The sequence below is a fragment of the Salmo trutta genome, chromosome 19 (genome assembly GCF_901001165.1).
Source record: "Salmo trutta chromosome 19, fSalTru1.1, whole genome shotgun sequence".
Lineage (NCBI taxonomy): Eukaryota > Metazoa > Chordata > Actinopteri > Salmoniformes > Salmonidae > Salmo > Salmo trutta.
Window position 1 is genome coordinate 33,525,260 of NC_042975.1, and position 25,413 is coordinate 33,550,672.

The 25,413-nt window shown below is 42.3% G+C and overlaps 1 protein-coding gene across 2 annotated transcripts in view; it reads left to right on the plus strand.

Annotated features, from left to right (window-relative positions):
- The window catches only part of dscama (Down syndrome cell adhesion molecule a), a 162,667-nt gene that overhangs the window by 99,889 nt on the left and 37,365 nt on the right, over positions 1-25,413 (plus strand). For both annotated transcript variants that reach the window (XM_029700548.1, XM_029700549.1), the window contains exons 6-11: positions 154-429; positions 7,082-7,378; positions 12,466-12,741; positions 14,591-14,869; positions 18,584-18,703; positions 24,147-24,326. In XM_029700548.1, coding sequence (XP_029556408.1) covers positions 154-429; positions 7,082-7,378; positions 12,466-12,741; positions 14,591-14,869; positions 18,584-18,703; positions 24,147-24,326 — 1,428 coding nt within the window. The remainder of the gene's footprint in view (positions 1-153; positions 430-7,081; positions 7,379-12,465; positions 12,742-14,590; positions 14,870-18,583; positions 18,704-24,146; positions 24,327-25,413) is intronic.

The following is a 25,413-nucleotide window of genomic DNA, read 5'->3' on the forward strand; positions in this document are numbered from 1 at the left end:
AGTAATAGACTGTGTGCAGCATGTTGTGCTAAATGTACAGTATGTTTGTTGTTAAGATGATGTTTGTCTTTGGAGTTTAAAATCCATTTCAGAGTTGATATGTATTTAGCTGACATAGAGTATGTCACATTGACATATGTGTAACTCTTCCAGAGCCGCTGAAGGCGGTGGTCAGCCCGAGGAAGGTGAAAGGCAGCGTGGGTAGCCAGGTGTCTCTGTCGTGCAGCGTGAGTGGCTCGGAGGAGTACGAGCTGTCCTGGTACCGGAATGGAGAGATCATCTACCCTGGAAACAGTGTCCGCATGACTGGAAACAACCGGGAGAACCTGGTCATGGCTGGGATGGCTAAGAGTGATGGAGGAGCCTACCAGTGCTTCGCCAGGAATGGCAAGATGTCCGCCCAGGACTTTGTCCAGGTCATCCTGGAAGGTCAGTACAATCAGTGGATGTCTGTGTGGTCAGGGAGTTATTTGATTACATATGAATGATGTTACTGTGAATAACAGTAGGGAACGTCTCTGAATGTGGGTTTTTGTGTTTGGGTATTTGAGTGTTTTTAGTGTATATGTGCGCGTGAGCGTTGTGTGACCATGCATAGTGTGTCCATACACTATGTGTGCTTGCCTGCATGTTTTTGTGTATGTTTGTGTGACTATGCAGAATGGGGGAACACCAACCATTGATCAGGTGTGTGTGTGTGTGTGTGTGTGTGTGTGTGTGTGTGCTCTAATGAGGGCTGCAGTAAAGCCCTGCCACAGCCCCTGTTATTAGATTATCAGAATGAGCCTCGCATTGCTCACATCGCCTGAGCTCCGTTGCTGGGGCAACTGTCTCCCATTGCCATGGACCAGTATAAAGACGGTATTGATAATCTATAATGGTGATGAGAAGGAGGAGGAACAATTTCAAAACCTCTCTCCACTCAGTTCTCTCGCTGGCCCACGTGTGAAATCCACACAGTATATTGAAATATACAGTATTAGCTTGAATGGACAGTATGTGCTCATCATGATCCCCATATAGACATTTCAATATATTTAACTTAACGTAAAATGTATTTCAAATACATGTACATTTGCATTTTTGCTCAAGTGCATGTAATGCCTGGCAATTCCAGAAATGCATGGCTATGACATCTAGGGCTCTATTTTAACAAACCTAACGCAATGGTAAATCTAAGCACAGGCGGAAGCACAATAGGTTCAGGGGAGTGTGAAAAATATTTTTGCTATTTTCACTATCACAATTATCGGCACACTTGCTGACGTTGGTGCGGAAGGGCTGGGTTTTGATGAATAAACAAGTTGTGGGTATGTCAAGTCTTGGCCCCTCACTGGCCAATCAGAACATGCTCTATGGCGAAATATGTGCTTGCTTTAAGTTGTGCATTTATGGTATTTTATGTATTTCCTTGGAATCAACTCCAATGTTAGTCTGTTATAGTTTGTTAAATTATTTTCATTTTTAACTAGGTAAACCAGTTAAGAACACATTTTTATTTACAATGTCGGCCTACACCGGCCAAACCCAGATGACGCTGGGGCAATTGTTTCGCCGCCCTATGGGACTCCTAATCATGGCCGGGTGTGATACAGCCTGGATTTGAACCAGGGTGTTTGTAGTGACACCTCTAGCACTGAAATGCAGTGCCTTAGACCGTTGCGCCACTCAGGAGCCCAGAGTGAATGGAAATGGCTTACAGACACTAAATAACAAAATGAAGACCTATCTTTGCTAAATACGTTCACTTGAACCCATTTGCAGTACCCATTGTTCTAAGTAATTGCATGGCTTCAATAGCATTCACACTGATATAGGGGCTAGGCCAACTGTAAATTACATTATGGCTCAGCATGGACATGCCAAACATTTTCAATAAGCAAGATTAAATTCATTATTGATAAGGCCTAAAGAGGGAACTGTAAGAACCAACGCTGGAGTAGAGAAGCAGGTACAGAGAGTGAACATTTCATTTTGCACAGACATGGAACAGGACAGGAACAGCGTCAGAACCGGGTAACACAACGACATATGACAATTAATGCAGAAGCGGAGAACATAGCTGGGGAACAGACAGATACTGTATAGGGGAGGTAATAACACAGGTGATTGAGTCCAATGAATCGCTGATGCGTGTGACGAGGGAAGCAGGTGTGCGTAATGATGGTGGCAGTAGTGCGTAATGGTGGGCAGCCTGGCGCCCTCGAGCGCCAGGGAGGGAGAGCGGGAGCAGGCGTGACAGGAACAAAAATAATAACTTATTAACAAAACATCAACTTGTTTGAAATAGGCTATGTCACACTTACAGGTACCATCATTTCTCCCTGTGGCCATATAATATTAAAACAATGAAGACAATGGAGGACAGTGCATATGGAAAGTATTTAGACCTCTTGACTTTTTACAGATTTTTTTACGTTACAGGCTTATTCTAAAATTGATTCAATTTAAAAGAAAAAACATAAATACCTTATTTATGTAAGTATTAAGACCCTTTGCTACGAGACTCGAAATTGAGCTCAGGTGCATCCTGTTCCCATTGATCATCCTTGAGATGTTTCTACAGCTTGATTGGAGTCCACCTGTGGTAAATTCAATTGATTGGATATGATTTGGAAAGGCACACACCTGTCTATATAAGGTCCTATAGTTGACAGTGCATGTCAGAGCAAAAACCAAGCCATGAGGTTGAAGGAATTGTCCGTAGCGCACCGAGACAGGATTGTGTCGAGGCACAGATCTGGGGAAGGGTACCAAAACATTTCTGCAACATTGAAGGTCCCCAAGAACACAGTTGCCTCCATCATACTTAAATGGAGGAGGTTTGGAACCACCAAGACTCTTCCTAGACCTGGCTGGCCAGCCAAACTGACCGATCAGGGGAGAAGGGCCTTGGTCAGGGAGGTGACCAAGAATCCGTTGGTCACTCTGACCAAGCTCCAGAGAACTTTCCAGAAGGACAACCATCTCTGCAGCACTCCACCAATCAGATTTTTATGTTAGAGTGGCCAGACGGAAGCCACTCCTCAGTAAAAAAGTACTTGACAGCCCGCTTGGAGTTTGTCAAAAGGCACCTAAAGGACTCTCAGACCATGAGAAACAAGATTATCTGGTCTGATGAAACCAAGATTGAACTCTTTGGCCTGAATAACAAGTGTCACGTCTGGAGGAAACCTGGCACCATCCCTACGGTGAAGTATGGTGGTGGCAGCATCAGGCTGTGGGGATGTTTTTCAGTGGCAGAGACTGGGAGACTAGTCGGGATTGAGGGAAAGATGAACAGAGCAAAGTACAGAGAGATACTTGATGAAAACCTGCTCCAGAATGCCCAGGACCTCGGACTAGTTCACCTTCCAACAGGACAACGACCCTAAGCACACAACCAAGACAACGCAGGAGTGGCTTCAGGACTGAATGTCTTTCAGTGGCCCAGCCATATCCCGGACTTGAACCCGATCTAACATCTCTGGAGAGACCTTCAAATAGCTGTGCAGCGACGCTCCCCTTCCAACCTGACAGAGCTTGAGAGGATATGCAGAGAAGAATGGGAGAAACTCCCCAAATACAGGTGTGCCAAGCTTCATACCCAAGACTTGAGGCTGTAATCGCAGCCAATGGTGTTTCAAGAAAGTACTGAGTAAAGGGTCTGAATACTTATGTAAATGTGACATTTCAGTTTTTTATGTTTAATAAATGTGCAAAAGAAAATCTAAAAACCTGTTTTTGCTTTGTCATTATGGGATATAGTGTGTAGATTGAGGAAAACAAACAATTTAAGTCATTTTAGAATAAGGCTGTAACGTAACAAAATGTGGGAAAAGTGAAGGGGTCTGAATACTTTCTGAATGCACTGTAAATGCATTTAAATGCATTTGAGTGCTTTAGGTATGCTTTTGGCATGTGTTAAGTACAATAAAATCAATTTGGACAAAATGTATTGTAGCTGCGGCCACCTGTGGATCTGGAGATGTGGCTTGTTGGAGGCGTGGCCTTGAGTGAGTTTTGGTTAGGCCACCCATCTGAGAAAGTGTCATGTCAGTTCATGTGTTATCTTGTACCTTGTTATTAAAGGTTTAGCTTGTACACTACCAGTTCTGTAGTCTTAATGAGACTGACATACACAAAGTGTACAAAACATTAGGGATACCTTCCTAATATTGAGTTGCACCCCCTTTTTCCCTCAGAACAGCCTCAATTTCTTGGGGCATGGACTCTACAAGGTGTCGAAAGCGTTCCAAAGGTATGCTGGCCCATGTTGACTCCAATGCTTCCAATAGTACTGTCAAGTTGGCTGGATGTCCTTTATGTGGTAGACCGTTCTTGATACACACAGGAAACTGTTGAGTGTGAAAAACCCAGCAGCGTTGCAGTTCTTGACACCCTCAAACTGGTGCACCAGGCACCTACTACCATACTGTACCATATTTACATATTTGTTACATACACAATCCATGTCTCAATTGTCTCAAGGCTTAAGAATCCTTCTTTAACCTGTCTCCCCCCCTTCATCTACACTGATTGAAGTATATTTAACAAGTGACATCAATAAGGCATCATACGTAGTTTTCACCTGGATCCACCTGGCCAGTCTATGTCATAGAAAGACCAGGTGTTCCTAAAGTTTTGTACACTCAGTGTAAGTGCATGTGATACTAAAGAGCTCCATTGTTAAAACAGTCACCATTCATTATAATTTGGCCATTTTTTTATATATATATTTGCCATACATTTTAATGTGACATATATTTCTTACAACTACAATAAAATGTAATATATTTCATAAGACAATTCCAAATTCATTTACCAAATATATCAATAAATACATGTGAAAATATATTCTATAATACATTGCTTAGTGTATTTCAGAATGGATTTTGAAATACATTCAATCAATTTAGCATTTAACATATATTGGGATATAAATGTTGTATACATTTATATATACATTCTAAATACTTTCCAGTGTAATAGTGCCTGTGTGTAGCTGGTGTAGAGGAGTCAGGCGCAGGACAGCAGATATGAGTAATAAATGTAATTTACTCAAATATTAACAAATACAACGCAATAATTTGAGCCCACAATAACGGACCGTATTACAAACAAACAATCACTCACAAAAAAACATGGGGGAACAGAGGGTTAAATAATGAACAAGTAATTGGGGGAATGAAACCAGGTGTGTAAGACAAAACAAATGGAAAATGAAAAGTGGATCAGCGATGGCTAGAAGGCCGGTGACGTCGACCGCCGAACGCCGCAAAAACAAGGTGAGGGACCGACTTCGGCGGAAGTTGTGACATCCAGAATATATGTTGGAATGTATTTAAAATGTATTAAACACATTATTTGAACATTTTAATTCAAATATATTTTAAATATACTTAAAATAAATATACCTTTTTTCGTATTGGTCCCTCAATGCATGTGAATTAAAGTCAACTATTTTATTTCTCCCTGATTTACTGTACCTGCTAAACAGTGATGTTTACTTATTGTCAGCTAATGCACTGCTTCTTTGTATACACTCCAGGTAGAAATTGTCTGTAGACACATATCTACGATCAACTAACCCAAACCTAATCCTCACCTTCAAATCCAATTTAACCTTTAGGGGGAGAAAATGCATCTGACCTTAGATCTGTAAATAGAAGAAACACCTTTAGCTCTAACCCACCTCCCATCTACTAGAACAGTGGTTCCCAAACGTTTTCGGTTACTGTACCACTAACTGAATTCTGCTCTGCCCAAAATACCCTTGAAGCGCTCCCTCGAGTGCATTTTAAGCTTATGGTCTAATGAGTCTTCTCAAGTTCCCCCTATGGATAAGCCAAGTACCAAGTCCTGGTACCCCTGGTTGGGAACCACTGTACTAGAAGAAAAACCTTCAGCTCTAATCCACCTCCCATCTACTAGAAGAAACACCTTTAGCTCTAATCCACCTCCCATCTACTAGAAGAAACACGTTTGCCTCGAATCCACCTCCCATCTACTATAACACCTTGAGCTCTAACCCACCTCCCATCTACTAGAACATTCACCTTAAGCTCTAGCCCACCTCCCATGTACTAGAACATTCACCTTAAGCTCTAGCCCACCTCCCATGTACTAGAACATTCACTTTTAGCTCTAGCCCACCTCCCATCTACTAGAAGAAACACCTTGAGCTCTAACCCACCTCCCATCTACTAGAACATTCACCTTAAGCTCTAGCCCACCTCCCATGTACTAGAACATTCACCTTAAGCTCTAGCCCACCTCCCATCTACTAGAACATTCACCTTAAGCTCTAGCCCACCTCCCATGTACTAGAACATTCACCTTAAGCTCTAGCCCACCTCCCATCTACTAGAACATTCACCTTTAGCTCTAGCCCACCTCCCATCTACTAGAAGAAACACCTTTAGCTCTAATCCACCTCCCATCTACCAGAAGAAACACCTTTAGCTCTAACCCACCTCCAATCTACCAGAAGAAACACCTTTAGCTCTAACCCACCTCCCATCTACTAGAAGAAACACGTTTGACTCGAATTCACCTCCCATCTACTATAACACCTTGAGCTCTATCCCACCTCCCATCTACTAGACGATACACCTGGAGCTCTAACCCACCTCCCATCTACTATAACACCTTGAGCTCTAACCCACCTCCCATCTACTAGAAGAAACACCTTTAGCTCTAACCCATCTCCCATCTACTAGAAGAAACACCTTTAGCTCTAACCCACCTCCCATCTACTAGAAGAAACACCTTTAGCTCTAACCCACCTCCCAGCTGCTAGAAGAAACACCTTTAGCTCTAATCCACCTCCCATCTACCAGAAGAAACACCTTTAGCTCTAACCCACCTCCCAGCTACTAGAAGAAACACCTTTAGCTCTAACCCACCTCCCAGCTACTAGAAGAAACACCTTTAGCTCTAATCCACCTCCCATCTACCAGAAGAAACACCTTTAGCTCTAACCCACCTCCCAGCTACTAGAATAAACACCTTTAGCTCTAACCCACCTCCCATCTACTAGAAGAAACACCTTGAGCTCTAACCCACCTCCCATATTGTCTCTCTCTCCCCTTCTCTCCAGATGGCACGCCCAAGATCATCTCCTCCTTCAGTGAGAAAGTGTTTGGAACCAACGAGTTTGTGTCACTGTTCTGCACGGTGAAAGGCACTCCGGAGCCCAGGGTGACGTGGACGCTGGACGATGAGCCGGTGATCAGGGACTCCCGCCACCGCATCGGCCACTACACCAACCAGGAGGGCCATGTGGTCAGCCACCTGAACATCAGCCAGACCACGGGGCCGGACGGGGGTGTCTACCGGTGCATCTGCAACAATTCGGCCGGGGTGGTCTCCTACCAGGCGCGAATAAACGTAAGAGGTGCTTGTCAGATCAGCTCCTCCAAAACAATTACATTTTACACATGTTTATGAATTAATTTGTTGTTTTTGTTGTTTTTCCTGATGCGTGTTTTTTTTGCTAAGCTCCTTTGAGTGTGCCTGAATAACCTCTTTTGAGCTCTTTCCAGGGTCTCTGTTGGTTGTGTGTGTTTTCTGTGTGTGCTGTGTTAGTTGTGCACCATTTGTTTGTTTCTTTCCTTCATGTTTTGTTTACGTATGTCATCACAAAGAGGTGTACGTGTGTCTGTGTTTGTGTACTTGTGTGTCTTTCTCTGGGTGTGTGTTGATGTGTGTGTCTGTGTGTTCTATCTGGTCTGTTTTCCCCATCTGTCGTCCTGTCTGTGTCGATGTGGGTCTCTTTGTGTCAACTAGTTCCTCTGTCTGTCTGTCCCCATTTTTTTCCCTTTTGCTTTCATTTCCTATTCAGAACATGGCAAATTATCCTAGGGGCTCGTATAGTGCTGCGATCATCACTCTCTGCTGTCAGTGGTAACTTCTCTAATGCCCTATCTAACACCCGCTGATGGCTTGATATTGGGACACCATTAAGTTGATTTACACTTGCACTAGCATATGACTGAGGAGCAATCTACACTCAGCAGGGAGGTGCCAGGCAGCTTAAAAGCCAGCTACTGTAGGACTGACTGTCACCATGGTTTCTGGGGGTCTATCTAGAGACTCCAGGCCCTCCATCCTCTACTTAATGCTAATTCAAAACAGAGAAGGATAGGCATATGGCCTGTGTTACGGATTGAATAACTCCTTTTGATGGTTTGCCCCATGGAAAGTAGAGTTGTCATAATACCAGTATCGCGATACTCAGAGGTATCGTGGCAAGGAAACAAAACATGAAGGAAAACAGTCCTAATGTTGGAAACAAGCAACCTTATGTTGTCAACTAGAATCACGTTTTTTCCCCCAGGCTATAGCACACACTATTTTACATAGAGTAGGTTTTTTAAAGGACCAAAGAGTTTAGTCTGCTTTGTGTTTTCCTTTTTGCCATGGAAAATCCGTTTTTTGATTATTTTATTTTACCTTTATTTAATTAGGCAAGTCAGTTAAGAACAATTCTTATAATTATTAGGTATCCTAGTAACACAATACTGGTATCATGACAACCCTACTGGAAATCACCATGTTGCAGCTTTAGCTTGGGCTTAGTGAAGGGATGTTAAAGTCTCCAGGTCAGTAGGCTAGCTAGCCTAGCACAGAGCGCAGCACTGAATGCAGCCAAGCATAGAAGATAAATCTCCACAGGTGCCATTGCGGAGATAGTGTAATGACTGTTTCTCGCATCGTTGGCTCCTTAATCGTGCTAAAGAGAGTAGCAGTTTGGATGCCTGTGCAATGCACTAGAGGTGCACACCACCACATAGTTAAACTGTCTTCTATTCGACAGTGCCTTCAAAGTATTCACACCACTTGACATTTTCCACATTTTGTTGTGTTACAGCCTTAAATTAAAATGAAATACATTATTGTTGTTTTGCCTACACACAATACCCCATAATGTCAAAGTGGAATTATGTTTTAAAAATGTATACAAATTCATCAAAAATGAAGAGCTGAAATGTCTTGAGTCAGTAAGTATTCAATCCTTTAGTTATGGCAAGCCTAAACAAGTTCAGGAGTAATAATTTGCTTAACAAGTTGCATGGACTCACTCTGTGTACAATAATAGTGTTTAACATGATTTTTGAATGACGACCTCAACTCTGTACCCCACACATACAATAATCTCTAAGGTCCCTCAGTCGAGCAGATTTAACCACAAAGACCAGGGAGGATTTCTAATGCTTCACAAAGAAGGGCACCTATTGGCAGATGGGTAAAAAAACAAAACAGACATTGAATATCCATTTGAGCATGGTGAAGTTATGAATTACTCTTTGGATGGTGTATCAATACACCCAATCCCTACAAAGACGCAGGTGTCCTTCCTAACTCAGTTGCCGGCAGTAGCAGTGCGTGGGTAAAATAACTGGGAAAGCCAAGCCTGAACCTGTTAGTTCAAATGCCTTGCCACTGTGATATATAGGCCTAAGGCCAAGACAATAAGACACAGTGGCAGAATAAATTCAATCACACCTTTGTTTCATCACAAAACTGGAGAGCAACATCTGTCCGGTGGAGTCAGCAAAGGATATTGCATGTAACAAACAGTTAGTTACATTACCTACAGCATGGTCAATCAAGTTAATGTTTCCGACCTTTTCGGACTACTAACCCACTATTGATTTAGAACACTGGGGAGTTTCCGCAAGTCGCAATGAAAACAAGAGCTTCCTCCACTATTCCAGCACCATTTCAACTTCAACATTTCAACATCTTTAAATCACATATGCTTAGTCTAATACAGTGACAACTAAAAGATTCCAAAAACAATTTAGTCCAATCAATGTAAGCTAAATATCATGTGGCTGTCTATAGTACTGATTTGTGTGTGTGTGTTTGTGTGCGTGTCTGCGTGTAGAAGAAACCTGTTGGCTCACCCTACTTGTAGAGGAACGCCAATGCCGTCCTCTTCTCTTTCATGTTGCAGTAAAGGTGGACTCTGTTGTACAGTACACACTTTTAGTTTTTGTTGTCTTAGGCTACCTGGTTAAAATACTTGCTCGCTAGCCAAACTTCCTTTCATGGGCAACGATTAGCCAGTTAGTTAACATTAGCCTACTACATCTAGCTATATATTGAACTTCCATCCTCTCAGGCCAGAGGCACTATGTATGAATTTACGGTTGGATCAGAATCGCAGTTATAATCATTGGCCAGTACAGAGAATTAAGTAAAACCACAAGTCCAAATCCCTATCTCCATCCATGGCTAATTTAGGAAAGGGACAATTTTAGCTAGCTGGCTAACTAGCCACCATTGGACAACAACACAATGAGATGCAACACTTCAAGTTTATTTCTGTCAAATGACTTTTGGCTTGATGTGATGTGATTGTTGTGAAGCCAAATCCAAGCTGGTTTCCATTGACACTTTTTTTTTGTGCGTCAGGACCATTCACAATTGAGCTCAGTCAGTTTAGTGCTACGCTGATTGGCTGTTATTGCATTTTTTTTTTTATGAAGGGAGGCCAAATGGTTGATGGCTTCCCTTGCATTCAATACTACAGGTGGCAACAATATCATATTATTTTTGACCATACAGCATCAGAAAGATGGGCTATGCCTCCCATGTAGCGCAGCGGTCTAAGGCACTGCATCACAGTGTTACGGCGTCACTACATCCTGGTGTTCGATCCCAGGCTGTATTCACATCCTATGGGAGTCTATGGACTCCCATAGGGCGGTTCACAATTGGCCCAGCCTCGTCCAGGTTAAGGTTTGGCTGAGGGGGCTTTACTTGGCTCATCGCGCTCTAGCGACTCCTCGTGGCGGGCTGGGCGCCTGCAGGCTGACCACAGTTGTAACTTGAACTGTGTTTCTTCCGACACGTTGGTGCAGCTGGCTTCCGGGTTAAGCGAGCAGGTGTTAAGAAGCGTGGCTTGGCAAGTCATGTTTCAGAAGACGCATGACTTGACCTTCGCCTCTCCTGAGCACATTGGGGAGTTGCAGGGATGAGACAAGATTGTAATTGGATCGTAATTGGATATCACGAAATTGGGGAGAATTTATTTATTTATTTCAAATGCTTGAAGACTTTTGAAAATAATAATGGGCAAATGTTGCACAATCCAGCTGTGGAAAGCTCTTTGAGACTTAGCCAGAAATACTCACAGCTGTAATCATTTGCAAAGGTGACTCTAACATGTATTGACTCTTGAATACTTATCTGATCAATATATATAAGTGTATGATTTTCATAAATGTTTTACAAATGTTAGAATTTCTAGATCGTTAAGAAAAAATTACAATTAAATCAATTTTAATCCCACAAAATGTGGAAAAAGCCAAGGGGTGTAAATACTTTCTGAAGGCACTGTATCGCGCTACAGTATCCAAATGTAGATTAGTACAGTGTTTCCCCACCCTGGTCCTCGAGTACCCCCAACAGTACACATTTTTATTGAAACGCTGAACAAGCACACCTGATTCAACTTGTCAACTAATCATCAAGCCCTCATTGAGCTGAATGAAGTGTGTTTGTCCAGGGCTACAACAAAAATGTGTGCTGTTGGGGGTACTGGAGGACCAGGGTTGGGAAACACTGATCTACAGTATGTCAAATATACTTATAGTCAGTCAGTATCCCTGATAGGGGTTGTATTATGGAGTCATATTTGTTATATATGCTGTGGGTTTTCCAGCAGTGAAAGAGAGAGCAGGGGGAATATGAGTAATAGTTTTGATAATTGGTTCATGAGTGGAGAATGGGAACATTGTACTCTAATGCTTGTCAAACACAATCATGGCTGGCGTCTAGCAGGTGCTAGAACAGTATAATAATATTCACTTCACCTCAGAGAGATTAAAATTGGAAGGTTGGTAAACCCCTTCTGGAACACTCAGCTATGGATAGGTCCCAGGACCAGGTGATTTTATATTGCTATTATTCCATAAGACTATTATAGGAAATAAATGGCAAGAATTTACATAAATGAGAACTGCTTTATAATAGAGAAGTATTTATTTTTGTAAATAGTTTTTTTAATGTAAATTCTTGCCCTTTATTTACTAATTACAGGGAAAAGAGGTGTTGATATTATACCAATCTATTATCCACAGTAAGATATTGTTTTAATATGTTACAATCCCCAATAAATGTTTCCTTTGTCTTTCAGAATGAATCACTGTCTGTATCCATGGTTTTAATATGTTACAATCCCCAATAAATGTTTCCTTTGTCTTTCAGAATGAATCACTGTCTGTATCCATGGTTTTAATATGTTACAATCCCCAATAAATGTTTCCTTTGTCTTTCAGAATGAATCACTGTCTGTATCCATGGTTTTAATATTTTACAATCCCCAATAAATGTTTCCTTTGTCTTTCAGAATGAATCACTGTCTGTATCCATGGTTTTTGACACACTTCAACATCTCACACTTCTAAAGTTTCACATTTCTTAGCCTCAAAATCATTTTAAGAGAGGTATTTCTCTTCTGTCTCCTTTAAGGGCCTGCCAGCATACGACCAATGAAAAACCTCACTGCCATTGCTGGGCGGGACATGTATATCCACTGCCGCGTCATTGGCTACCCGTACTACTCCATCAAGTGGCACAAGGATGCCAACCTGCTCCCCTATAACCACCGGCAGCGGGCGTTTGAGAACAATGGCACGCTAAAGCTGTATGATGTACAGAAGGATGTGGATGAGGGAGAGTACACGTGTAGCGTGCTGGTCTCACCTTCTCTCTCCACCAGCCAAAGTGTGCACGTCAGTGTGAAAGGTACAGTACGCACTCAAACCTGGTCTCACTCTGCCAGACTCAGTTAATAAACATATAACGCAGGGCTCCCCGACCTAGAGCTACAGTACCAGTCAAAAGTTTGGACACACCTACTCATTCCATTGTTTTAATAAATGTCTATTATTTACTACATTGTAGAATAATAGTGAAGACATCAAACTATGAAATAACACATGGAATCATGTAGTAACCAAAAAACTGTATATTTTATATTTGAGATTTTTCAAAGTAGCCACCCTTTGCCTTGATGTCAGCTTTGCACACTCTTGACATTCTCTCAACCAACTTCATGAGGTAGTCACCTGGAATGCATTTCAATTAACAGGTGTGCCTTGTTAAAAGTTAATTTGTGGAATTTCTTTCCTTTATGCATTTCAGTTGTGTTGTGACAAGGTAGGTGTGGTATACAGAAGATAGCCCTATTTGGTAAAAGTCGAAGTCCATATTATGGCTAGAACAGCTCAAATAAGCAAAGAGAAATGACAGTCCATAATTTCTTTAAGACATGAAGGTCAGTCAATCCGGAAAATTTGCAGTGCAGTTGCAAAACCATCAAGCGCTATGAAGAAACTGGCTTTCACGAGGACCGCCACAGGAAAGGAAGACCCAGAGTTACCTCTGCTGCAGAGGATAAGTTCATTAGAGTTAACTGCACCTCAGATTGCAGCCCAAATAAATGCTTCACAGAGTTAAAGTAACAGACACATCTCAACATCAACTGTTCAGAGGAGACTGCGTGAATCAGGACTTCATGGTCAAACTGCTGCAAAGAAATCACTACTAAAGGACACCAATAAGAAGAAGAGACTTGCATGGACCAAGCTCCCGAGTGGCGCAGCGGTCTAAGGCACTGCGTTTCAGTGCTAGAGGCGTCACTACAGACCCTGGTTTGATCCCGGACTGTGTCACATCTGGCTGCGATCAGGAGTCCCATAGGGCGGCGCACAATTGTCCTAGCGGCGTCTGGGTTAGAGGATGGTTGGCCGGGGTAAGCTGTCATTGTAAAAGAAGAATTTGCTCTTAAAAAAAAAAAAAACACGAGAAATGGACATTAGACCGGTGGAAATCTGTCCTTTGGTCTGATGAGTACAAATTTGAGATTTGTCGTGTCTTTGTGAGACGCAGAGTTGGTGAACGGATGATGTCCATATGTGTGGTTCCCACCGTGAAGCATGGAGAAGAAGGTATGATGGTGTGGGGGTGCTTGCTGGTGACACTGTTGGTGATTTACACGTTAACGAGTGTGCAAGGCGGGGGAAATCACGCTGGCTACAGCCCTAGACAAAGCTGGGAACACTGTCATTCCCACTCTGCCTAATTTGCCTCTCGGCTGCTTAGCATTCCGAGGCTGAGGAGAGGAGAGGGAATCCCCAGGAGCCCATTATGCCTACTTTGTTGTGAATTAAATAAGCGCTGAAGTGCTGCTTATTCCAATGTTATTTTAAATCATTAATTCTCCAAAGCATCTGTTTCTCACGATGTCTACAGTGTCCCTAGAGAGAGAGAGGGAGAGGGAGAGCACATCCATGCTCATGCAGTCAGGCATATTCGTGTTATTTCAGTGAGAATTCTGCCTCCCCACAATGGGAAATATAATCAGTTTCTCTCTCTCACTTGCATCTCCACTGTGTTAAGCCATGCTATGAATAAGCTGATGGACTGGATGTGATGATGGTTGATTAGGGAAATCTTTTCACAGGGGTTTCACAGGATGGTACCTGCTAAACTTACAATGGTGCACAAATAGAACTGACTGAGTTGAATCCTTGCTTTTAGAGACATAAATAAATATGCTTGCCTTAACTCAACCCCTCTCTTTCTTCCGTAGTTCCTCCCACCATCCATCCCTTCGAGTTCCCTCGTTTCTCCATCGGCCAGCGTGTGTTCATTCCATGTGTGGTGATGTCAGGTGACCAGCCTGTCTTCATCACATGGCAGAAGGACGGTCAGCCAATCCCGGCCAGCCTGAGTGTAACCATCGACAACATAGACTTCACCAGCTCCCTGCGTATCTCCAACCTGTCTCTCCTGCACAATGGCAACTACACCTGCATTGCACGCAACCAGGCCGCCATCGTGGAACACCAGAGTCAGCTCATTGTCAGGGGTGAGGGAGGAGGGGAGGGAGAAAGGGGGGAGGTGGGCTGGGAGGGGCGGGGTGGAGAGGGGTGAGAAGGGGAGAGAGGGAGGGAGGGAGGGAGGGTGGGGATGGGGAAAAGGGGCGAGAAGGCTTGACAGTATTTTGCTAGATACAACTCTATTCATATGTTCCCCTACAGTTGGAGTGGATACAAATCAACCTACCACTAGGCCTATGTTGGGTATAGCACAGGAAAACCTGGCAAAACTATATGCTTAAACAAAATATAACCTAACATGCTGACCAGACCGCACGAACGCGTGCGAACGAGTGCGCCCACTTGCGCTATCTCACGCAAGTTGATTTTGTCCACCCACACCAGTAGCGATCAGGACACGCAGGTTGAAACAAACTCTGAAGCAATTATATTAATTTGCTGTTGCTAGCTAATTTGTCCTGGGATATAAACATTGGGTTGTTATTTTACCTGTAATTCACAAGGTTCTCCACTCCGTCAATTAATCCACAGATAAAACGGTAAAACCAAATTCGTTTCTAGTCATCTCTCCTCCTTCCTTCAAGCTGCTTCTTCTTCTTTGGACTTCATATGGCGGTTGGCAACCTACTTTAAGGTGCGTTACCATAACTGACCGGAGTGTGGACCTCAATTCATCTTTTAATCACCCATGTGGGTATATGCTCCTAAAAATCTATGAGGTGATGGCATTGGGTGTATGCCCCTATAAAACAATGAGGATATAGAATAGAATAGAATAAAACTTTATTGTCCATCCAGGATTGACGTTTTTTTTTTGGCATCACCTTCATTAAAATAATCACATACATTCTCACATCATACACATTTAAACCAGTCAGTCCATCATGTTGCATACACTAAAAACATAGAAGACATTAATACATTCATTCACAAACGACCAGTGTCCCAACTGCACTAGATACAGTTGAAGTTGGAAGTTTACATACACTTAGGTTGGAGTCATTCAAACTTTTTTTTCAACCACTCCACACATTTCTTGTTAACAAACTATAGTTTTGGCAAGTCGGTTAGGACATTTACTTTGATTTGATTTGATATTTCCAACAATTGTTTATAGACAGATTATTTCACTTATCATTCACTGTATCACAATTCCAGTGGGTCAGAAGTTTACATACACTAAGTTAACTGCCTTTAAACAGCTTGGAAAATTCAAGAAAATGATGTCATGGCTTTAGAAGCTTCTGATAGGCTAATTGACATAATTTGAGTCAATCAAGGCCTACCATCAAACTCAGTGCCTCTTTGCTTGACATCATGGGAAAATCAAAAGAAATCAGCCAAGACCTCAAAAAAATTAAATGGTATACCTCCACAAGTCTGGTACATCCTTGGGAGCAATTTCCAAACGCCTGAAGGTACCATGTTCATCTGTACAAACAATAGTACGCAAGTATAAACACCATGGGACCATGCAGCCGTCATACCGCTCAGGAAGGAGATGCGTTCTGTCTCCTAGAGATGAACGTACTTTGGTGCGAAAGTGCAAATCAATCCCAGAACAACAGCAAAGGACCTCATGAAGATGCTGGAGGAAACCGGTACAAAAGTATCTATATCCACAGTAAAACGAGTCCTATATCGACATAACCTGAAAGGCCGCTCAGCAAGGAAGAAGCCACTGCTCCAAAACCGCCATAAAAAAGCCAGACTACGGTTTGCAACTGCACATGGGGACAAGGATTGTACTTTTTGGACAAATGTCCTCTGGTCTGATGAAACAAAAATTTAACTGTTTGGCCATAATGACCATCGTTATGTTTGGAGAAAAAAGGGGGACGCTTGCAAGCCGAAGAACACTATCCCAACTGTGAAGCACGGGGGTGGCAGCATCATGTTGTGGGGGTGCTTTGCTGCAGGAGGGACTGGTGCACTTCACAAACTAGATGGCATCATGAGGAAAGAAAATTATGTGGATATATTTAAGCAACATCTCAAGATCAGTCAGGAAGTTAAAGCTTGGTCGCAAATGGGTCTTCCAAATGGACAATGACCCCAAGCATGCTTCCAAAGTTGTGGCAAAATGGCTAAAGGACAACAAAGTCAAGGTAATGTGGCATCACAAAGCCCTGACCTCACTCCTATAGAAAATTTGTGGGCAGAACTGAAGAAGCGTGTGCGAGCAAGGAGGCTTAGAAACCTGACTCAGTTACACCAGCTCTGTCACGAGGAATGGGCCAAAATTCACCCAACTTATTGTGGGAAGCTTGTGGAAGGCTTGTGAAAAAAAAAAAAATTTTTGCATCTGAGCTCTTAGAGTGTGCGGCTTTCCTTTATTTTCTAAAGCTTGTGGAAGGCTACCTGAAACGTTTGACCCAAGTTAAATTTTTTAAAGGCAATGCTACCAAATACTAATTGAGTGTATGTATACTTCTGACCCACTGCGAATGTGATGAAAGAAATAAAAGCTGAAATAAATCATTCTCTATTATTCTGACATTTCACATTCTTAAAATAAAGTGGTGATCCTAACTGACCTTAAAAAACGGAGTTTAAATGTATTTGGCTAAGGTGTATGTAAACTTCCGACGTCAACTGTATACCGATACAATTTATTTTGCATTTAGTAGTCCAACAGCACAAGGAACGAATTCATGTTTGAACATGTTCTTCTTCTTGGTCATGGGCATTCTGAAGTGCCGGCCAGAGGGAAGCCTCTCAATCTGAGGGTGTAGAGGGTCGGAGGGGTCGCCAATGACAGCCAGTGCCTTCTTTTTGGTTGCCTTGTGGAACAGAATGTCCAAATATGCCTGTGGTCGACCAATTACTCTGCTGGCTGTGTTTACTATTCTGGTCAGTTTGATTTTGCTCCTCATGCTCAGATTACCATACCAGACTGTCATATTGAACGTGAGGATGCTCTCCACCAAGCTGCTGTACACCCTCTCCAGAACATCCTGGCTGACCCCAAACCCCTTTAAGGCAGGACTTGCAGCGCGTTGAGCGTCAGAAATAGAACCAAGTTCTATTTTAGCACCTGGCTTCGCAGATGCTCGCTGACGCGCATAAAACACCACAAGCAGTGTGGCTGCAATGATTGAAAAACATGTATGTGTAAATTTATTTTGCAACACTCGAGCACGCGACGCTTTCACTCTGGTCAGCATGTAATCCCAATAGCAGCGATTACCGTAATTTTATTTTAATGTTGTGATGTGAGATGCCACTTATTCCACTACTGAAGGCTAATATGCATGGTTGAGGTTAATTCCATTTCAATTCCAGTCAATTCACAAAGGAAACTGAAATTCCAATTCTCTTCGATGTTTTTCAATGAGGAACAAATTTGAATTTGAATTTTGTTTACTTTATGAACTGACTGGAATTGAAATGGAATGGACCCCAACCCTGCTAATATGCTAACCTACGTTAGCATTGGCTCCTCTTGTTTTTCTTACACTTGGTGTGAAAATATCTAATTTCTAATTTCCACCATTTAAGCCACAAGGTATTACAAACTCAAACTAAAACACCATAACCGTATAACCAGTGTTAATCCAGGCTGCATCACATCCGGCCGTGATTGGGAGTCTCATAGGGAGGTAGACAATTGGCCCAGCGTCGTCCGGGTTAGGCCGGGGTAGGCCGTCATTGTAAATAACAATTTGTTCTTAACTGACTTGTCTAGTTAAATAAAGGTATACAATAATCAATTACCTTTTTTCTGTTCCTCTCCTAACCAGTCCCTCCCAAATTTGTGGTGCAGCCCAAGGACCAGGATGGCATCTATGGGAAAGCTGTGATCCTCAACTGCTCTGCAGAGGGATACCCTGTCCCTACCATAGTGTGGAAGTATTCCAAAGGTAAATAGCACCACAATATACACTGAGTGTACAAAACATTAGGAACACCTTCCTAATATTGAGTTGCACCCCCCTTTGCCCTCAAAACAGCCTCAATTCGTCAGGGCATGGACTCTATAAGGTGTCAATGTGTACCATAGAGGCACAGAAGTTAGTTAAAGGAAAAACAAAAATAAAAGGAGGAACTTAATTCCAGAAAAATCTAGTTTAATATATTATACAAGTAAAGCGAAATGGATGGAATATTGGAAAAAAATGCACCAAATAATGTTTTAATCTTCAACATAGAAATGCTACCTAAAATGATTGACTAAAACTTGTTACAAATGACAGAGTCACCCATGATTCATCAAACCATATTTTGAAAGAGGAAGCAAAGTACTTAAAGCATATGTATTAGTTTCAGTCACCTCCATCTCAACTAACCGAAGTTAATTGTATGGATTTTTTTTCTATTAATAATGTACAATTAACAGCTGTGCAGAAAGACTCATGTGAAGGCCAAATTACAGAGGAGGAACTTCTTGATGCAATTAAAGCCTTTAAGTCTGGAAAATTCCAGGGCTGGATGGCATACCAGTGGAGGTATACAAAACATTTTTTGAAATACTCAGAGGACTGTTTTATTAGCATGTTTTAACCACTCCTATAAAAATGGTAGATTATCAGATACTCAACAATTTTTTTTAACCTTTATTTAACTAGGCAAGTCAGTTAACAAATTCTTATTTTCAATGACAGCCTAGGAACAGTGGGTTAACTGCCTTGTTCAGGGGCAGAAGAACAGATTTTTACCTTGTCAGCTCAGGGATTCAATCTTGCAACCTTTCAGTTACTAGTCCAACGCTCTAACCACTAGGCTACATGCCGCTATTACTGAAACAGTATCCAAGTGGTAAATATGAAGACCTAGTCCATCTAAAAAAATGGAGTCCCCTTACACTTCAGTGTTGTGATGCAAAAATTCAAGCAAAATGCATAGAATTAAAAAGGTATTGTCGGATATTATTCATCCTAATCAGACAGGTTTTTTACATGGACGATATATTGGAGATAATATAGGACAAGTACTGGAAACAATAGAACACTATGAACATCTGGGAAATCAGGCCTGGTATTCATAGCTGACTTTGAAAAGGCTTTTGATTAAGTACAACTGGAATTGATATATATAAATGCCTGGAATATTTCAATTTTGGAGAATCTCTTATAAAATGGGTTAAAGTTATGTATAGTAACCCTATGTGTAAAATAGTAAATAATGGCTACTTCTCGGAAAGTATTAAACTGTTAAGAGGAGTTAAACAAGGTTGTCCACTATCTGTGTATCTATTTATTATGGCCATCGAAATGTTAGCTAATAAAATCAGATCCAACAATAATATCAAGGGGTTAGAAATCCAGGGCTTAAAAACAAAGGTGTCATAATTCATGTTTTCTTTTAAATCCACAACTTGGATCCCTCCACAGCCTCATAGAGGATGTAGATACTTTTTCTAACCTCTCTGGATTACATCCAAATTGTGTTCTATATTACATATTGGATCACAAAAAAAAGAAAACTTTTACATTACCGTGTAGTTTACCAATAAAATGGTCTGACGGTGATGTGGACATACTCGGTATACATATCCCCAAAGAAAGAAATGATCTCACTTCAATACATTTGAATAGAAAGTTAGCAAAAGTACATAAGATCTTGCTACCATGGAAAGATAAATACCTGTATATTTGTGGAAAAATCACCCTGATTAACTTTTTAGTCATATCCCAGTTTACATATTTGCTTATGGTCTTGCCTATACCTAGTGACCTGTTTTTTAAACTATATGAGCCAAAAATATTCAATTTTATTTGGAACAGCAAGCCAGACATAATTAAACGGGCCTATTTATATAATGAATATGTATTCAGAGGACAGAAATGATTAAATATTAAAGCATTAAACCTCTCACTAAAGGCGTCAGTCATACAAAAGTTATACTTAAAACTGGTTCTATAGCAGATTAGTAAAACTGTCTCACCCCATGTTCTAGAATGGCCTTTTCCCCTTTATTCAGATTACAACCTCTCACTTTCGGTTATTTGAAAATGAAATAATCTCCAAAATATGTATATTTTTAAACAAGCCATAGAAAGGTTGCAATTTCAGTTTAATCCACCACAAGAGAAAGAACAAATAATACAACATATATTGTGGTTAAACTCAAATATAGTAATTGATTAAAAGAACATTATTTTTTGAAATGTTATATAACTTTATAGAATCTTTTCAAATTATATCTTAAATAAACGACCTCTCACTGTCAACTGCGTTTATTTTCAGCAAACTTAACATGTGGTATCCCAGGTGGTCTACCCCGGGGGATGGTAATAGAGGGGAGGTACGTGAGGCGACGTTGGCCCCCTCTGCTGGGAATACAGGAGCTGGGCACCCCGACACAGACAGCTCTAAGTGGGGGTAATTAGAGGAAAGTGCCAACCAGCCGTGGAGGCCAAATAGAAGGAGCACGGTGCCACACCGTGAGAGAGAACGGGGAGAGACCGACACCAAGCCACAGTAGAGAAGAAGGACCAAGCCAAACCTAAGTGATTTTCTTTGTTATGTTTATTTTCTGTCTTAGCAAAGTTGTTTTTGCGGACTAAAACCTCCCTGTCTCTGTGTCAATCTCAGCACGCTCAACCCAACACTCTACGGTTTACCACAATGTGTAAATATTTGTATGAACATAACAACATTCAACAACTGAGACATAAACTGAACAAGTTCCACAGACATGTGACTAACAGAAATTGAATAATGTGTCCCTGAACAAAGGGGGATTCAAAAAGTAACAGTCAGTATCTGGTGTGGCTACCAGCTGCATTAATTACTGCAGTGCATCTCCTCATGGACTGCACCAGATCAGATTTGCCAGTTCTTGCTGTGAGATGTTACCCCACTCTTCCACCAAGGCACGTGCAAGTTCACGGACATTTCTGGAGGCGAATGGCCCTATCCCTCACCCTCCGATCCAACAGTTCCCAGATGTGCTCAATGGGATTGAAATTCGGCTCTTTGCTGGCCATGGCAAAACACTGACATTCCTGTCTTGCAGGAAATCACATACAGAACGAGCAGTATGGCTGGTGGTATTGTCATGCTGAAGGGTCATGTCAGGATGAGCCTGCAGGAAGGGTACCAAATGAGGGAGAAGGATGTCTTCCCTGTAACGCCGAGCGTTGAGATTGCCTGCAATGACAACAAGTTCAGTCCGATGATGCTGTGACACACCGCCTCAGACCATGACGGACCCTCCACCTCGATCCATCACCCCTGGTGAGACAAAACTGCGACTCGTCAGTGAAGAGCACTTTTTGCCAGTCCTGTCTGGTCCAGCGGCGGTGGGTTTGTGCCCATAGGCGATGTTGTTGCCGGTGATATCTGGTGAGGACCTGCCTTACAACAGGCCTACAAGCCCTCAGTCCAGCCTCTTTCAGCCTATTGCGGACAGTCTGAGCACTGATGGAGGGATTGTGCGTTCCTGGTGTAACTCGGGCAGTTGTTGTTGCCATCCTGTACCTGTCCCACAGGTGTGATGTTCGGATGTACCGATGCTGTGCAGGTGTTGTTACACGTGGTCTGGCACTGCGAGGACGATCAGCTGTCCGCCCTGTCTCCCTGTAGCGCTGTCTTAGGCGTCTCACAGTACGGACATTGCAATTTATTGCCCTGGCCACATCTGCAGTCCTCATGCCTCCTTGCAGCACATTAATGCAGATGAGCAGGGACCCTGTGCATCTTTCTTTTGGTGTTTTTCAGAGTCAGTAGAAAGGTCTCTTTATTGTCCTGAGTTTTCATAACTGTGACCTTAATTGCCTACTGTCTGTAAGCTGTTAGTGTCTTTTAACAACCGTTCCACAGGTGCATGTTCATTCATTGTTTATGGTTCATTGAACAAGCATGGGAAACGGCGTTTAAACCCTTTACATTGAAGATCTGTGAAGTTGACTTTTTTTGTTGTTGACTTTTTCCACGTTTTGTTACGTTACAGCCTTATTCTAAAATAGATTAAATTGTTTTTTTCTCTCCTTAATCTACACACAATACCCCGTAATGACAAAGCAAAAACAGGTTTTTAGAAATTCTTGCAAATGTATCATAAATAAAAAATGGAAATATGACATTTACATAAGAATACCTAGACCCTTTACTCAAAGCAAAAACAGTTTGTTTTTTTACAATTTAGACCCTTTACTCAGTACTTTGTTGAAGCACCTTTGGCAGTGATTACAGCCTCGAGTCGAGTCTTCTTGGGTTTGACGCTACAATCTTGGCGCACCTGTATTTGGGGAGTTTCTCCCATTCTTCTCTGGAGACCCTCTCAAGCTCTGTCAGTTTAGATGGGGAGCGTCGCTGAACAGCTATTTTCAGGTCTCTCCAGAGATGTTCGATTGGGTTCAAGTCTGTACTCTGGCTGGGCCACTCAAGGACATTCAGAGACTTAAAAATATAGGGGGGATTGTAAATGATGCAGACAATTACATTGACGAAAGCTACAATCTATCTGTAATATTATAGCTGATCTACCCCCTAAAAAAAAAGTCAATATATACCATTCACTCTCTGAAAGGCACACATACACAATCCATGTTTCAATTGTCTCAAGGCTTAAAAATCGTTCTTTAACCTCTCCTCCCCTTCACATACACTGAGTGAAGTGGATTGAACAAGTGACATCAATAAGGGGTCATAGCTTTCACCTGGCCAGTCTGTCATGGAAAGAGCAGGTGTTCCTAATGTTTTGTACACTCAGTGTACAAGGGTTGTGTTTAGTAGAGAGTAAATGTCTTGACATGGTGTGAAATGGTGTGGTACTGCCTGAACCTGTCCAATTAGAACACACATGTTCATTTTCCATTGCAAAACGTTTTGCTACAGTACAGTGTACCCTGCTGAACACATCCCAGCATTAATTAGAAGCTTCTCTTCTCGCTTCTGACCACTATGATGATCTGTTTACACACTGGGTTCATGATTGAGGAGAACAGAGTTATTTTGTAACTGTGCATCTTCCATTTCTACTCCTCTGACTATCTTGCTGAATTGCGTAAACACAACATTGTGTGTTCTACGGCAAGCTTTTTTATTATAGATTATTCGTTTATGAGAGCCAAAACAGCAAACACAGTGTCCACAGCCTTGAGGTTGAATGGTGAAAGAGCAGCACTGTACTGTAAGTCTAAACCAACAGTAAGAGAAAGGAAAGCAACAGCTTCTCACATTACGATAGAGTAAAAGGAAATGTACTCTAATGTTTGTTGATGCAAAACATCCATCCATTATGTAATCATTTCTCGTAATTTGATCATAAACAATGTAAGGGTGTTATTAAAGCATCTTACACCTTCCCTTCCTCCTCTCCCTCCATCCACCCCTCCCTTTCTCTCTCTCCCTCCCCAGGTGCGGGGGTTCCCCAGTTCCAGCCTATAGCCCTGAACTCAGGCTTCCGTATCCAGGTGTTGGCCAACGGCTCTCTGCTAATCAAGCACGTGCTGGAGGAGGACAGCGGCTACTACTTGTGTAAAGTCAGCAATGACGTGGGAGCTGACGTCAGCAAGTCCATGTACCTCAACGTCAAAAGTAAGTCACTAAAGACCCCCATCTTTCATGGCTTTATACATGGATCTCAGTGTCAAATGGAAGACCCCCTCTTTATCCTGGAATGTCTGTGTTCTCCAATGTCCATTTTTTTAAAGCTCAGTGTTAAAAGTAAGACCTCTCTTCTTGAAAGGATCATGTACTGTAACTTCCAAAGAGAGACCCATGGGGAAGCAGTAGGCTACATGTTGGCCCCCATTAGAGACATTTATAGCAGTCATTTTGTGGAGTCTGTTTGTTGTTGAGTCATATTACTGTTCTGTGCTGGAGTGAGTGTCTCTGTGTTGGAATAATGTGTTAGAAAGATCCACATTTCAGCCTGTATGGATTGACAGCGGTTTTTAGCTGGTCATCTTTCCCTGTATTTACAGTGGGGTGATCCAGTAAAGTGCTGCGTGGTGGTGGTGGCGTTAAATGGCTGAAGGTTAAGTTGACTGAAGTCACTGTGCTCTGTGACAGAGAGGCCACCAGTGTGGTGCCACCACCACCACGGCCCTGTGTCATTCTGCCTGAACACATCCCACAAAAGCAACCATGCAGTGTCGCCGGTCTCCATCGCTCTCTTTCTCTCTGAGAAACACAGACGTTTATCCGCTGAGTAGCCATGGACTTAGCTCCCCTCCATTAGGCTCTGAATTCTATATGCAGGCAGAGGCTGCCATGTGGAAAAGAGGGATGGGGGAGGGATTGGCTACCAGTCTATCTCTCTCCCTTTTCTTCCCTTCTCTCTCTTCTCCCCCTCCCTAGGATGCTTTTCTGTATGTCTGGCTTCCTCTCCTCCTTTTCCTCCTCCTCCTCTTCTGCTTCCTATTTTGCTCAGTCTTCCCTTTCTGTATTTCCCTCTCTGTCTTTATGTGTGTGTAGTATTTAACTGTATTTCATTTCTGATGCAATATGATTTCCCCTCCCCTGTCTGTCTGTATCTATCTCTCCTCCCTCCTTCCCTCCTCCCTCCATCTCCCATCATTGTATGTCTCCCAGTCTAACCACTGGGATTTGATTGGTAGTGACATGATGGGGAGTTGTGCCCATCACCCCCCTCTAGAGCCAGTTCCATCCCCCTCATCAC